Source organism: Lepus europaeus, chromosome 12 (genome assembly GCF_033115175.1).
Source record: "Lepus europaeus isolate LE1 chromosome 12, mLepTim1.pri, whole genome shotgun sequence".
NCBI classification, from domain to species: domain Eukaryota; kingdom Metazoa; phylum Chordata; class Mammalia; order Lagomorpha; family Leporidae; genus Lepus; species Lepus europaeus.
In genome coordinates, this window is record NC_084838.1 from 94,579,452 (window position 1) to 94,595,353 (window position 15,902).

At 46.7% G+C, this 15,902-nt stretch overlaps 1 protein-coding gene across 16 annotated transcripts in view; it reads left to right on the forward strand.

The window, feature by feature from the left end:
- AOPEP (aminopeptidase O (putative)) overlaps positions 1–15,902 on the forward strand; it is a 407,649-nt gene that overhangs the window by 250,400 nt on the left and 141,347 nt on the right. For all 16 annotated transcript variants that reach the window (XM_062208534.1, XM_062208541.1, XM_062208543.1 and 13 more), the window contains exon 10: positions 6,467–6,510. In XM_062208534.1, coding sequence (XP_062064518.1) covers positions 6,467–6,510 — 44 coding nt within the window. The remainder of the gene's footprint in view (positions 1–6,466; positions 6,511–15,902) is intronic.

The window sequence follows — 15,902 nt, forward strand, 5'->3', positions numbered from 1 at the left end:
GCCTTGTTTTTGTTTTTGCTTGTTCTCAGCATGGTAGCACGATCCTAATCTTTTATTTATTCTGATATATATTAGAATATTATTGTTGATCCTTTCTCAACTCCTCTTCTGCTTATTTTTCTTCCCTTCCTAAATATAGTTTGAAACTTAATTATTACCCATGGAGAAGGAAGAGGGGATGGCTTCACTGGCGTTATATGTAGTCTTTGTTGGGAGAATTTCACTTTATTACTCTTTATTTATTTTTTATTTTCATCTTATATCAGAGACAAAGAGACAGAGGGCCATCTTCTACCTGTTGGTTCATTCCCCAAATGCCCACAACAGCCAGGGCTGGACCAGGCTAAAACTTGGAGCCTGGAAATCCATCCAGGTCTCCCACATGTATGGCAAAGGCTGAAGTCCTTGAGCCGTCACCTGCTGCCTCCCAGGGTGCACACTAGCAGGAAGCTAGATCAGAAGTGGAATAGCCGGGACTTGAACCAGGCACTTTGATATGGGATACACATGTCCCAAGCAGTGACTTCACCACTGCACCAAACACCTGCCCCCAGCTCTGCTACTCTTGAAAATTCACCAGCATTCTCATGAACCAGCATGCATATAGCTTTCTCCATTGCAGGAATGCTCTCAATTAATATTGTTCCCCCAGTTCAGGTTGGAGCCCTGGATCCCTGACAGTCCACCAAAGAGAGACATCCTTGGGTGTTTATTTCCCATGTTTTCCTCATCTCTCTCTCTCCAGCAGGCATTTCCAGTCCCTCCATAGGCAGAAAAGCAGAAAGACAAAGATGTCCCTGTTTCTTTTCAAATGTGTGATATTTGGGAGAATTTGTGGGGTGTGGGTGATTCACCAGTGTCATTCTGTTAAGCAGAGCTGGAGGAGGTGCGGAGGGAGAGCAGGAGGCTGTGTTATAATGTTACATGTCTCCCCCGGGTACCTGATTCTGTGGTTGATGCCAGGAGGCTGTATACTTTTTTCTTGTTTGGATGTATTTGCTGGTTTTTACAAATGGTTTTACTTGCATTTCTAGTTATCAATGGGGGCGGGGGGAGTGTGATCCAGTTTGTTTCCTGTGCAGTCCCTTGATTTCCTTCTTTTTCAATTTGCTTCTTTGATCTTCCCCTTTGGGACACTGCACCTGTCCAGCAGTTCAGCAGCACCATCTTTATGCCCCTACTCAAACTCCTTTCTTTTTTTTTAAATTTTTTAATTTATTTTTCCCCCCAAAAGAAACCTTTTATTTAAGGAATACAAACTTCATGCATTTCATAAGTGCAACTTTAGTAATATAGTGATTCTTCCCACCATATGTGTCCTCCTACCCACTCTCCCACCCCTCCTCCTCCCTCCCTCTCCCATTCCCAGTCCCAGTCTCCACTAAGATCCATTTTCAATTAACTTTATACACAGATGACCAACTCTATACTAAGTAACGAGTTCAACAATTTGCACAGAAGAAAACAACAACAACTACAACAACAAACCACAAGACAAACAAAAAAAACTGTTCTTCAACAGTTGAGACAAGGGCTATTCAAAGTCATTACATATTGAAATTAATTTCACTTATCTTTTTTTTTAGAAACTTAATTAACTTTGAAGAAGCATTCAAGAATGATAGAGGTTTTGTGAACACTTAGACATAGTAATAATACAACTCTTGTTTTGATTAACACCCAATAACAGCAGGTGACGGCTCAAGGACTTCAGCCTTTGCCATACATGTGGGAGACCTGGATGGATTTCCAGGCTCCAAGCTTTAGCCTGGTCCAGCCCTGGCTGTTGTAGGCATTTGGGGAATTAACCAGCAGGTAGAAGATGGCCCTCTGTCTCTCTGCCTCTGATATAAGGTGAAAATAAAAAATAAAGAGTAATAAAGTGAAATTCTCCCAACAAAGACTACATATAATGCCAGTGAAGCCATCCCCTCTTCCTTCTCCATGGGTAATAATTAAGTTTCAAACTATGGGAAGTTAGTGCACAGTGACTCCTGTTGCTAATTTAATTAAAACTCTAATGTATGACATCAGTGATGAACCAGGATACTTGACATGAGCTGCCTAGGTTATGGAAGCCTTTTGAATCCACAAACTTTGTCAGTATTTAGACAAGGCCATAAGCAAAGTGGAAGTTCTCTTCTCCCTTCAGAGAAAACTACATCCTTCTTTGATGACCACTTATTTCCACTGGGGTCTCACTCACAGAGATCCTTCATATAGGAAATTTTTTGCAACAGTGTCTTGGCTCTCCATGCCTAAAATGCTCTAGTGGGCTTTTCAGCCAGACCAGACTGCCTTAAGGGCTGATTCTGAAGCCAGAGTGATAGTTAAAGTGATTGTCATTCTATGAGTCTGCTGTGTGGACTGCTTCCCATGTTGGAGTATTCACTCCTTTTTAATTCCATCTATTATTATTACCAGACCCTTAATCCTATCCATATGATCCCTTTAGGATGGTATTGTTATAACCCAGCTTAAGGGCTTTGGGGTCCCATGGCAAATTTTTAAACTGTACCCTCAGAAGTAAGTCCTTAGGAATATATGCAGAGGTATACAGCTTTACAGTTACAGACTTCATACACTTCATAATTACAATTTTAGGAACATGGTGATTCTTCCCACCCTGCCCATCCTCCCACCCATACTCCCAAACCCTCTTCCTCCTCCCTCTCCTGTTCCATTCTTGACTTTAGCAGTGACCTATTCCTAACAGTTCCATCTCTTCCTGGTTCTTCCCCTGCCAATCCCGTCCTGGCTTCAATATTCTGACTATTTGTTTTGCCTTTCCAGCTTCCTCCTCCCCATGGCCGAGGTAACAATTCATAAATCATCTGACAGAAAGTGCCAGTCCTGTGTACTTGTCAAGTTAGTGTCAGTTTATCCAGCAGAATATTCATGCACCTTCTTTTTTATTGAATACTTTTACCAGGACTAAAAAATAATTGCCAAGCTAGCCATGTGCCAAAATCAGTGTTAGTTTTGTTTTTTTTTTAATTGTAATGTTTAATTTAATGTTATTGGGTGTTAATCAAAACAAGCTGTCTGGGAACCGACCTTATTAGCTTATAGATTGTTAGGAGAGTAGAAACTGAAAAAAAAAAAAAAAATTCCCATGGAATGGGTTTTCCGAGTGGGATAAGGACCTGTAACCACTGTGAAAGAGTCAGATAAAATTGCAGCCCACCTCTCTCAAAACATTTTTGGAGGGCCTCTCATTTTATTTGTTTTCAGGCTGCTCCCGAGGTGAAAAACTGGGCCCCCTACCCTGTGTAGCTAGCTGACTTTGTCCGTGATCCCTGTCCAATTAAGATTTCCGAGTTGCTTTCACAAAGCTGCCAGCCCACTGAAGGGAAGAGTGAAGTCAGATGAAAGAACTGAAGGGAGGTGGTGAGGGAAGGAACAGGCGGCAGAGACGTTTGTCTTTTTACTTCATTGTGTCGTGAAGAGTAGGAAAAAGCTCCCGTCACCAGTCCACACAGAATGCGGGATCCTTGTGTTCTGCACTCCTGCAAAAAGGATCCAGTTGTAACTGGAAAATGCAAGAGGGCAGAATTAAGATTAACTCTGCATTTCCTGCTTCCTATGCAATTAAATTTCCCCCCTTGCTGTTGAGTAACTGTAATGATTGCTCCACATAATTGAGCATAAACTAGAAGGCAAAACAGGATGAGGTGGTACGGGCTATAGGGAGATCATGAGCTGAAATTCGTGAGAAGTTATGATTACAATACTTGGATCTTCAAGAATCAAAAATCCTGACAATAAGTCAATGAGAAAAATAATCTGTTGGGGCTAGTGTTGTGGTATATTGGGTCAAGCCACTGCCTGCAAGGCAGACATCCCATTATGGCACCGGTTCAAGTCTCAGCTGTTCCACCTCCAATCCAGCTCCCTGCTAATGCACCTGGGAAACAGTGGAAGATGGTCCCAGTCCTTGGGCCCTTGTCACCCATGTAGGAGACCTGGATGAAGCTCTTGGCTTCTGGCTTCAGCCTGGCCCAGCCCAGGCCATTAAGGCCATTTGAGGAGTGAACCAGCAGGCAGAAGATCTCTATCTCTCCCTCTCTCTCTCTCTCTCTCTCTCTCTCTCTCTCTCTCTTTCTCTCTCTCTCTCTGTAACTCTGCCTTTCAAATAAATAAGTCTTTAAAAAAAAAAGAAAAAAAAGTAATCTAGGGGCTGGTGCTGTGGCGCAGCAGGTTAAAGCCCCTGGCCTACAGTACTGGTATCCCATATGGGCACCAGTTCGAGTCCCGGCTGCTCCACTTCCGATCCAGCTCTCTGCTGTGACCTGGGAAAGCAGTGGAAGATGACCCAAGTCCTTGGGCGCTTGCACCAGGAAGAATCTCCTGTCTCCTGGCTTTAGATCAGCTCAGCTCAGGCTGTTGAGGTCATTTGGGGAGTGAGCCAGCGGATGGAAGACCTCTTTCTCTCTCTGACTCTAACTTTCTCTGTAACTCTTTCAAATAAATAAAATAAATCTTTTTTTTTAAAAGTAATTATTAATATGTTGAATTTTTCAAAGTAACCCATTAATCTGTTAAATTGTGATAATTTGCTTTCTAATTCAACATTTTACAAAATAATTTTTAAAATAATGGCTTTAAGAACCTCAAACAAAAATAAATCTTTTCATTCTAAATACTAGTCTTTGTATTTTCCCTCCTATATCCACTGCAGGTGCAAGGAAGGGCTTCCGCTTTGCAATTTTATTCAGTTTGGGGCAGTTTTCTCTCCGTTTTCTCTGCAGGCCCCATTTTAAAAATATTAGGTTTGTTATTCTTTGTATTGTTTACTGTAGTGGAAACAGCAATGGACAACATCAAGTCTTGGAAGGAGAACAGAGGTTGCAGGAAATCAGTCTCTCATTAGTGCTCCCAGTAGGGAAACTTTGCCTCTGCACGAAGCTGGCTGTAACTACTCATAAACAGAGAAATGGGACTGCTGGCTTTGCTAATGCAGCGGTGGCTACGCTTCCGTGTGAGGATAGAAAAAGGGCACCTTGTCAGACAAACTGTCCTCGGATTTCTGCTCCTCCGTAACTCTGCCTGTTTTGTAGCGGGAAGGCCGGTGCCTCTGCTTCCACCTCACACTCAGAGCCACGTGGATCTCTTTGGAGCTGCTGACAACTCTGTACGTGCAGACTCTGCCCTCTTGGGAGTGACTGTCTTATGGAATTCCCATTTTCATATTCTTGGCTTACACTTGGAGGAATCTGTTTTGAACAACTACTTTCTGCTCATTAAGAGAGAAACTTCAAGCGCAGATCTTATTTGCTGTTTAGTATCATCAAGTTCCAAGAAGGTTAAATACTGTTCTTAGTTGTTTCCCGTTCCATATTTACCCAAAATGTATCTTATCAAATCAGATGATGAATGTTGGCATTAGGATTCCCCCACTTAGCAGATAGAAATACAGAGCAGAAAAATACAGTCAAAAATGAATTTCAGATGAACAACAAATATTTAGTGCAATTATGCCTGCAGTTTAAGTGGGCATCCTATATTTTCTTTATCAAACCTAAATTAACACCAAATCAAGATTCCAGAGTTAAATGGACTAGGGAATCATAGGTCACAATATTGAAGATACGAATTGAATATAAATGAATGTTCCCATTTGAACATTCTAAGTCTTATGGTAATGTGGTCATGTTTTAAAAGAATCCTTGTCTTTTTAGAGATACTTGCTAAAACATTTGTTGATGGTTGTATATATTTGGGATTTACTTCTAAATAATAAAGGAAGCAGAGAAGCGAGTGGAGCAGGATTGAATGTAGGTTGATGGATAAATGAAGGTTGATGATCCTATTTTGTCTGGTTTTTTTATTGTGTTGGGAATTTTCCACAGGAAAGGAAACCGTGTGTGTGTGTGTGTGTAAGCCCTGTCTTCATGTTTAAAGAACCCATCATGAACCTCTCCGCCATCCAGCAGCACAGGATTTGTCCAGTGGCATGCAAAGAGGCTGCAGGTGGAAGGAGGCTTGGGAACCACGTTCAGAGTTGTGGACCACCCTGTTCCTAGAAGGGTGTATTTACCCTCCTGGTTTTTGACTTTCCCTTTCAAGAGAGTTGCAAGGTAGCTCCTAGCCTCTAGGAGTTCAGATCCCTCAGTGTGTAACAGAGGATGGCTAGGTAAGGCTTCCAACAGAGAGGAGATGGCTAAGTAGAGAGGGATAGTGCTCTGTGAAAATAGCTCAACGCAAAATGAAATAACCTGTTGGACTGGGTCAGAATGACGTTACATTCTAATTTACTTGTGGTCTTTACAAATCTCTTGAAATGATTGTACTGAGATCCTAGAAAACCAGTAAACTGAATAGGCAGGCAAATAAGCCATTACCGGGTTAGCTTTCCTCACAGGTGCGCTGTCGGCAAATGGGAGTGCTTAGTCTACAGCATGGTTCTGGACCGAGTGGTTCGCTGATGCGTATCTTCAATGTTTTCTTTCTTGTCTTATTCCAGGATTTCCTCCAAATGTTGTTGGAGAACATCCCAGAAGAAAAAAGGTAAGGACCAACTTAGGAGTTAAGGGCCTAGGATTACCTTTTTTTTTTTTTTAAGATTTATTTATTTGAAGGGCAGAGCTAGGGGCTGGCATTGTGATGTAGTGAGTAAAGCCACCACCTACAACACGGGCATCCCATACTGGCACCAGTTTGTGTCCCGGCTGCTCCACTTCAATTCTAGCCTCCTACTAATGGCCTAGAAAAGCAATGGAAGATGGCCCCAGTGTTTGAGCCTCTGCCACCCACATGGTAGACCCAGATGAAGCTCCTGGCTCCTGACTTCAGCCTAGCCCAGCTTCTGCTGTTGTGGCCATGTGGGGAGTAAACCAGTGGATGGAAGATCTGTGTGTGTGTGTGTGTCTCTGTCTCTCTCTCTCTCTGTAACTCTGACTTTCAAGTAAATAAATCTTAAAAAAAAAAAAAAAAAAACCAGAGCAATGGGGGGGCAGAGCTTGAGGGGGAGGGGTAGAGATCATTCATCTCCTGTTTTACTCCCAAATGGCCACAACAGCCAGGGCTAGGCCAAGCCAAAGCCAGGAACCAGGAGCTCCATCTTGGTCTCTCACATGAATGGTAGGGCCCAAGTACTTGGGCCATGCACTTTAGTAGCAAGATGGTTTGGAAGTGGAATAGCCGGCACTCAAACTTGTGCTCCATTATGGAATACCAGCTTCACAGGTAGTGGTTTAACTTGCTGCCCCGCCCCCCCCCCATCTCAATTTTTAGTGTTACAAATGACTTCACCATTATTTGGCTTGTTACAAGATAGAAGGTTCAATCTTCCTCTCTTAATAGAGGCAAGGACCTCACTCAGCCAGTGGGAGTCACGGGATAATCAACCCAATTTTAGGGTGACCCTGTGTTGATATTGGGATTCCCAGAGTCAGGAACCCTGACCATGGTGCAGGAGTTAAGCCAGAGACTGTGGTCTCAGCCGCTGTGGAAAAGAATGGAGGAGAGGGAAGCTCTAAATGTTGGGGGAGGGCTCCAGTTAACACGGCTCTCTGATGAAATGCTGTTTGATGGCAGGTGTGTTGTATGAAAATGTAGTGTAGGAATCAGACCTGGGATTTGAAGTCAGGCTCTTCCGCAGCTCTGCACTTCCCAACTGTGAGATCCCGAGCAAGCCACTTTATCTCTGCAAATTTTGGTTTCTGGCCCAGGTGGCAGAATTTTAGGGAGGATTAACAGAGCTTGCATATCTTTTTAAAAAGGAGGTGCTCAATTAGTGACTTAAACGATTATTATAGTCATCTGTGCATCAGGTGCTGTAGACGGGTCTGTGTGCAATAATCAGCCCTAACTACAACCCTCTCCGTCACCATCACCATCACCATCACCATCACCATCACCATCACCATCACCATCACCATCATAGTGATTACTAAAAGCCAGTGCTTACTGGGAGTTTACTATATTCAACCACTCATTTCATCCTCCAAACAACACGATTTGGTACATTATGTTTTAATTCCTATTTTACCAAGGGAAGCACTGAGGTGCCAAGAGGATGCGTAGCCAGCCCAGGCTGAAGTTTGAGCCCAAGCCGTCCGGCCCTAGCATCTATGCCCCTGTCCACTGTGTTACAGAGGAGAAAACAGGCTCCCAGAGGTTGGGTAGCTTTCCCAAGATACTTCAGTAGTAGAGACAGTGCACATGGGAGCTAGAACTGTCTGACTCTAGCCCATGCTCTTCTCAGCGCATTGCTCAGTATGGACTCACTGCCCTGACGAGGAAGGAGATGCTGATCCTTGCAGGTGTCCAGTTCTGCACTGACTGGGTCATGGAGGAGGTGTAAGACCTATGTCATGGGTTGAACATAGGTCTTACACCTATCCAACCCTGTCCTTCTGATTTCTTGTCTTAGCTTGAATTCTGAAAGTGAATACCCTGACACATAATCTGTTTTAATTTATTTATTTGAAAGGCAGAGAGAGAGAGAGAAACAGAGAGAGAGAGAGAGAGAGAACAATCTACCATCTGCTGGTTCACTCCTCAAATGCCTGTAACAGCCAGGGCAGAGCCCAGAGGCCGAGCTGGGAACTCCATCTGCGTTTCCCATGTTGGTGCCAGGGACCCAACCCTGAGAGCCACCACTTATTGCCTCCTCACAGTGCACATAAGCAGGAAGCTGGCACTGGGAGCAGAACCAGGGCTTGAACCCAGGCACTCCAGATATGGAGCGTAGGCACACAACATACAACACAGAATCTTTTTTTTTTTTTTTTAATTATTTGATAGGCAGAGTTACAGAGAGAGAAAGAGAGACAGAGAGAGATCTTCCGCCACTGGTTCACTTCCCAAATGGCTGCAACAACTGAGTCTGGGCCATGCTGAAACCAAGAACCAGGAGCTTCTTCCAGGTCTCCTATGTGGGTGCAGGGGCCCGGGGACTTGAGCCATCTTCTGCTGCTTTTCCAGCACATTATCAGGGAGCTGGATTGGAAGTGGAGCAGCTGGGACTCTAACTGGCACCCATATAGGATACTGGCACTGTAGGCCATAGCTTAGCCCCACTATGCCACAGTGCCAGCCCCTCCACACAGCATCTCAATCGTAAAACTAAGTGCCCTGTCTTTGAAACAGACTTTCTGATGGCCAGACCAGTACTGACATTAAGGTTGGGGGAGGGGGGCATCTAGGGAAATTCAAAGTGTCTTTGAAGAAAAGGTAACAATGCTGTCTGCTGCTTTCTGACCCACAGTTTTAGCTGTTTGTATGCGTGTCACAGATTTCCAAATGTGGAAATGAATTCTCTGAAGCAGACAGAGAGGCTGAGGTTCATGCAAGGCCAGGCCCCTCCTGTCGATGAGCCTGCCCTAGAGGCAGGGTAAACCGGGTAAGGAGGAGGTATCAGGGCTTTTGCTACCAGGAGATGGCACGCAGACTCAAGAGAGGATCCAGGGGCTGCAGGATGCAGAGAGTTTTCCTAAGCATTGCCTTGCTGCCTGGCCTTTTCTTTTTTTTTAAACTCCTCCAACTTTACCTTCAAATTATTTCTCAAACAGATAGAAGTGGTTTTCTTCCTTGTTGTTAATAATGTGGAAACACACACACGCACACCTGGTAAGCCTGTGCGTCATGCAGAATTAACATACCCGTGCTATTTGATCAATTCCCTGGTTTCTGCCCCTCCCTGCGCATGCCCACTGGTGCTGAAGGACGGCTTGGCTGAGCTTCCCCGGAGGCTGCCTGAAGGGAGTGAGGCTTGCTCACAGGTGTGTGTTTGTTTTTGTTTTCCAGCCGACTTGGGTTTTCTGTACGTAAACAAATCCCAGCAGCTGGGGCAGTTACTGCTCATGAACAAGACCAACAGTTTCCCGGAAAGATATTCTTTTTGTCTCTTTTCTTTCATACCTGCCCCAGAACATCTTTTCAAGCCCTCTGATAGAAGAGCTGTTTCCTTAGGAACTAAAGCAGAGGGAAAAAGAGAATTCATAGAACTATCTAGGCTGTCGCAAAGTCGCTTCTGCGTGGTGACTATGCATTCTTTCAGAAAGACTTTCTTAGGGCATAAACAGAGCAGTTTTCACTGGAGCAACAAAGTGCATTTTTGGGTTTGGAGGCCTTCTCTCTTTTAATCCTTTTCCTAATAAGGTTGTGGAGTTCATGTGGATGGCCCCTGAGCCCTCTGGCTCTGGGGGACCTGGATTTTATCATTGTGAGTATTTATTGAGGCAACACACTGGGCCCACAAAGAGACTTTTGTTGTGATTGTGGGAGTTTAAGAACAGCGGTCCCTGTCTTAACGCTGGCCTCCAACCTCCAGCCACCAGCCACATGCTCCTTGATAGGATACCTCTTACAGTTAAGATCATGTTTTTGCCAGCAGGTTTAAGCTGCTTTAAAAAAAAATTCAAAGTTAAGATGATTTCATTCCTCCAGTCAATCTGTTTCAGCAAGAATACCAGGGTGTATTTTAAAACGTGAGCATTTTCTTGCCTACTAACTAATCTCAACAATCTCACCAGGCTGTTAAAACGGACTGTTTACCCTATTACCTATGCCACATATTGTACCAATTGTATCCAGGTCTCCAATGGCCCGCGCCTACCCCCTGGAGCCTCTGATCGCTGGCCTCTGTTGCAAACGGATCTTCGGGCACATCTGTTAGGCACGTGAGCTGCTGTGAATGGCACAGGCTCCTCAGCACAGACCTCCCAGCTAATATGCACAGGCTCACTTTCTGTGTCACGAGGCCTTTGCCTTGTTTTCTGGCCTTGAGCATTTATTTAATATTCTCTATTGAGCATCTGCCGTGGCAGGCTCCAGGCTGGACACTGGGGACCAGAGAGGAGGAAATCCCATGTCCAAACCTCTCCTGATCGACTCCTGGAGACGTGGATGGAAGAGGCCATTAGGACTCCCTGGAGGAAGTATTCTGATGAAATTCCTGTGGGCAGAGAAAGGGCCCCTCACTCAGTCTTGGCCTTGAGCCTCTGCGGCAGAGGCACGGAAGGGTCTGAGGAAGGGGGTGCCGTTGGCAGGCTGGACAGATCCCTCTGGGGCAGTGTGGAAGACGGCCGGGGCCAGTGAGGGCTGGGTCTCTTACAAACCAGCAGAGCGTCTTGGTCACGAGACCTCGAGAGCTGGAGCAGAGATGGTGACGGCAGCAGCGGGCTTTGTGAGTAGGAACGGATCTGAGGGCTTGGTTGACCGATTGTGAAAGCTGAATAGAGAGTTAGGCATGAGCCTGACCTTTCTTCCTTGGCCACTCAGTCACACTCTGAAGTCGCAGCGAAAAGCCACAGGGCAGGTGTTTGTCTTGGAAATCAGCGTGGAGCAGAGGGAATGGGAGGGCGGAGATAAGGGCAGAAAAACAATGTGTTTAGAGAGAAATTCAGACAAATCCTGGGTGCCGGGCTCTCCTTGTAAGAGAGTAGCCTGCCAAGGACCTTATCCAGTACTCCTTGGCCTGCTGGGATTCCAGTGTTATCAGCAGCTTCTGGTTCCTTCTTTTCCCACCAGTTGGCTGTGTTTGTGTGTACATGTTCATGTGTTTGCTTTAATCCAATACTCTCCCTCCTCCAGGGAGCTGGGGAGTACTCGTTTTGTAAATGTTATGTCAGCAGTCTTCATTATCTACCCAAGCGCAAACAAAACTTGTTTGGATCAAGAAGATAATCAGGTGCAAAGCTCTGAGATGCACACTGTTTGTGTCCACTTGCAGAGAGGGAACCCAAAATTGTAAACTACTGGGTGAGCGTTTGGCACAGCCGTTAAGTAGTGCCTCAGACAGCCGCGTCCCGTATCGGAGTACCTGGTTTGAGTCCTGCCTACTCTGCTTCCAGTCCAGCAGTTGATGGCTTAAGTGCTTGGGTTCTGCCACACATGTGGGAGACTCGATGGAATTCCTTTCTCCTGGCTTTGGCCTGTCTCAGCGCTGGATGTTGTCGGCATTTGGAGAGTAAACCAGCAGATGGATGATCTGTCTCTTTAAGCCTTTCAAATAAAAATGAGAAAAAAATTCAAATAATAAATTACTAAAATGTAAAAATACATGCAGGGGCCGGCGCTGTGGCACAGCAGGTTAAAGCCCTGGCTTGTAGCACCGGCATCCCTTATGGGCACCGGTTCAAGTCCCAGCTGCTCCACTTCCAATCCAGCTCTCAGCTAATGAGCCTGGGAAAGCAGTGGAGGATGGCCCAAGTGCTTAGACCCTGTACCCATGTGAGAAACTGGGAAGAAGCTCCTGGCTCCTGGCTCCTGGCTTCGGATTGGCTCAGCTGCGGCGGTTGCAGCCACTTGGAGAATGAACCAGCGGGTGGAAGACCTCTGTCTCTTTCTCTCTGTCTCTACCTCTCTCTGTAACTCTTTCAAATAAACAATAAAAAGAAATGCATGCGGAACTGAAGTTGCCTTCCAGAACAAGGGCGTTTTCTGTTTCAGCCCTAGGCCCTGGGGCTTCCACTGCTTCACCCCTGCCCAGTGCCTGGCACTGCAGAATTCCTTAGGTCTGTGTCTGTCATTTAGTTCATGTGAAAGTGGCTGGAGCCATGTGCTTTCCTTTAGAAACACTGACAGAATGTGCACTTTGGAATTCTCGGGAGGCCCAAGACAGGAGCTAGGAATGATAAACACTTTTCTCTTGATCAGCAACGAGCTGCTAGGCCCAAGTAATGGAGACGGCGGCTCTGTGACTCCCCCTCCTTGTGAGCCAGCCTCAGAAATCAACCGAGCAAGCCAGTACAGGCAGGTGCGATGCCATTTTCACACAAGCCGCTGTTTATTTGTACTTACTCGAACATCACAGACAGAACAACTGGTCACTTTCTCAGCTTTAAACCCAGCTTATTTTTGTAAGCAGCATCGTGCCAGGGAGACCACACGGTCTCCCTGCTGCCTGAGCTAAGTAGGATTGCATTTATAGCTGAGAGAGACCGTTGAAACTCAGAGTGGCCCTGTAGGATGTAGGAGCACAGCAAGGAAATGGCCAGCCGGAGGGTACAACCACCTGCTCTCCCAGATCCCCACCCCACCCGGAAGTCTGGCTGTCGGTGATGAGGCGGGAAGCAGCGGCTCGCTAGCACAGATACGGAGGACGTGCAGTCTTGGGTCTGTGTACTTTTAGCTGTCTGTATAAAATCAATTTCCATAGTGATCAGACATGCAGAAGAGTGATTTCCTGTAAGTCCCGGGTCCCAGCTGAGTGGAAATGCTTCTGCTTGCCTGTTGTGGTTGTCTAAGCCACATGATCTCAGAGGGAAAGAATTCACCACTGGCTTGGACTCTGAGCGTCTTCATTTGAAAAAGTCAACTTTTAGCTTACCCCACTGCTAACTATCCAAGCCCAGACCCAAAAATCCACCTGCGCTGGCACCCCAGTAATCACGATAAAGGCAGTAAAAACCTGCATACGTGTTATCTCTTTTCCTAAAACATATAGTCCATTTCTTTGAAAATTAAACATTTTCCTGCAGTCTGTTACATTTCCCTGGCAGGTGGGGCAGCTTCACAGTGCCTCGGGGAGGAATTTTCTTTAGCAGCTGAAGTTGATGCATCCATCTTCCTCTCCTGGTTTAGTGGCTGGTTGTCCGTGTTCACAGCCCCCATATGGGCACAGTGCACTGACCCTGGGAATTGAGGAACCCGGGCTTTTTCTGTAGCCCTCCATCCGGGCTGACTTTGGCCAGAGTCCTCCTGGGCTGCAGTTTCTCCATCTGCTAAAACGCCACGCCACTTCACAGCGATGTTAGAAGGAATGACGTGATCATGGGTATAAGATGCTTTGAACCCTTCCTGACGGAAAGCGATCTGAAAACACATGCTCTCTGCGCTCACTCTTTGCTCCCGGGTGCAGCTGAATGGTGAGTGCCCCTGCCCCTTACAGCGGTTTCCCCACCTCTTCAAAAATGTACTCAAAGGGCTGACAGGCAGGCAGAGCAGCTGCCGTGGGGGACGGGCCACCGTCAGTGAGGACAGGGAGTCAGCGTTGTCTTGTGAAGCTTACGGTGGGTGAGGAAACAAAAGCTGGGGCTTTGGAGCTGGCCACTCAGCTTTGAATCCCAGCCCTTCCAGCACCGCCACTGTGGGAACCTTTATCTGTGTCAGAGTCGGCAACGACAGTGCTGTTCTTGTACAGGTATTGAAGGAATTGCAAAGTTGTTTTTTTTTTTTTTAAGATTTATTTACTTATTTGAAAGTCAGGGTTATATACAGAAAGAGAGGCAGAGAGAGAGAGAGAGGTCTTCCATCCACTGGTTCACTCCCCAATTTGGCACAATGGCTGGAGCTACGCCAATCTGATACCAGGAGCCAGGAGCTTCTTCTGGGTCTCCCACGTGGGTGCAGGGGCCCAAGGACTTGGGCCATCTTGTACTGCTTTCCCAGGCCATAGCAGAGAACTGAATTAGAAATGGAGCAGCCGGGACTTGAACCAGTGCCTTTTTGGGATGCTGGCACTGCAGGCATCAGCTCCACCCACTATGCCACAGCTCCAGCCCCTAAAGGGTTTTTTTTTTTTTTAAATTATTTATTTGAAAGGCAGAGTGACCCTGGTCATCTGCCCAAATAGCCTCAACAGCGGAGTTTGGCTAGTCTGAAGCAAGGAGCCAGAACTCCATCCACGTCTCCCACATAGGTGGCAGGAACTCAGTCTCTTGGGTCCACTTCCTCTGCCTCCCAGGTGCGTTAGCAGGGAACTGGATTGGAAACTCAAAACTTGAACCAGCACTCCAGTATGGGATGCGGGCGCCTCACCTGGTGGCTTAACCTGCTGCACCACAACACCAGCCCCTATTGTAAAGTTTAAATGAGATGTGTCTACTACATAGTAGTTATTCAATAAACAGTAGCTACTACTTCCATGCCTTTTCTTGGGGTTTCTGTTTGTTTTGTGTTTGGTGTCACCGTATTATAGTATCTCCGTGTACAATTACTAAACACTGGCAAAGCAGAATTTGTCTTAATTGGCGATGAACTAACCTTCAGAGTTGGCCATGGACTGCTAGAGTGCATACAGAGGGTGACAGGACCACAGCATACACCGTCCCCCAGCCCTGCTGCTGGACCGTGCCCACACCACCCCCACCCCTCCCCCGCCCCCTCCCCCACCTGGTAGGCTCATCTCAGTGGCTCCTGCGTACACACTGGGCAACCTCCCAGGGTCTGGTCTCGCTGCCTTCAGCCTCTCCCTCTGTTATTCTTCGGCAGCCATGCTTCAGAGCTCTCCCCGAGAAAGCCAGGGCCCGGTAGGCCCTCAGGGTCCTCAGAGGGCACCCTGCTTGTTTCTGTCCTCTCCTCCCTGTGTGTGTGCCAGGCCAGCTGGGTGAGCCGTGTCCACACGGCTGCTCTGGGATGTCCTGCTTCTGCTCTCTTTGCCCTGTGTGTGCTTCCTTTGTTTCTGGGGTCCTGCCCCGTGGGGCAGCATGGCATATCCATCCTCCCCACGGTTTCAAGCTGATGGGTCTCCCCTGGAGCCATCTGCCTCCTACCTGTGCAGTCCGAAGCAGGTGCTGCTTCGTCCACACCCGTACTTCTTCCGTACTCCCATCCTCATCTCCACCAGCACCTGGAGCACTCTGACTGATGTCTGTCATATGTCCCAGTGTCTTCCTGAGTTTTTTGTCTCGGTCTTCCGCAGACCCCGTGCCCAGTGGGCCTCCACTGTACAGTAGCCACGGCGAGAAGTTTGCCCATGCTTGGTGTTCCCTGGTGAAGCTTTGGGGCCTCACTCAGTGACATTCCAGGACTTAACTCCCCAGCCCCTCTTCCATGCCCTGCAGAAGTGCCTGTAAGCGAAAATTCCCCAAAGGAAATTTATGTCCGTGTCCTCGGAGTCACTCCTCTGTGGCAATGCACAACAGCTGTTCACCATCTTTTGTAAAATCACCCGAAAATGGCAATTAAGTCACTCCTCAGACTTCTATTCTGCAGGATATTTAATCCCCGTC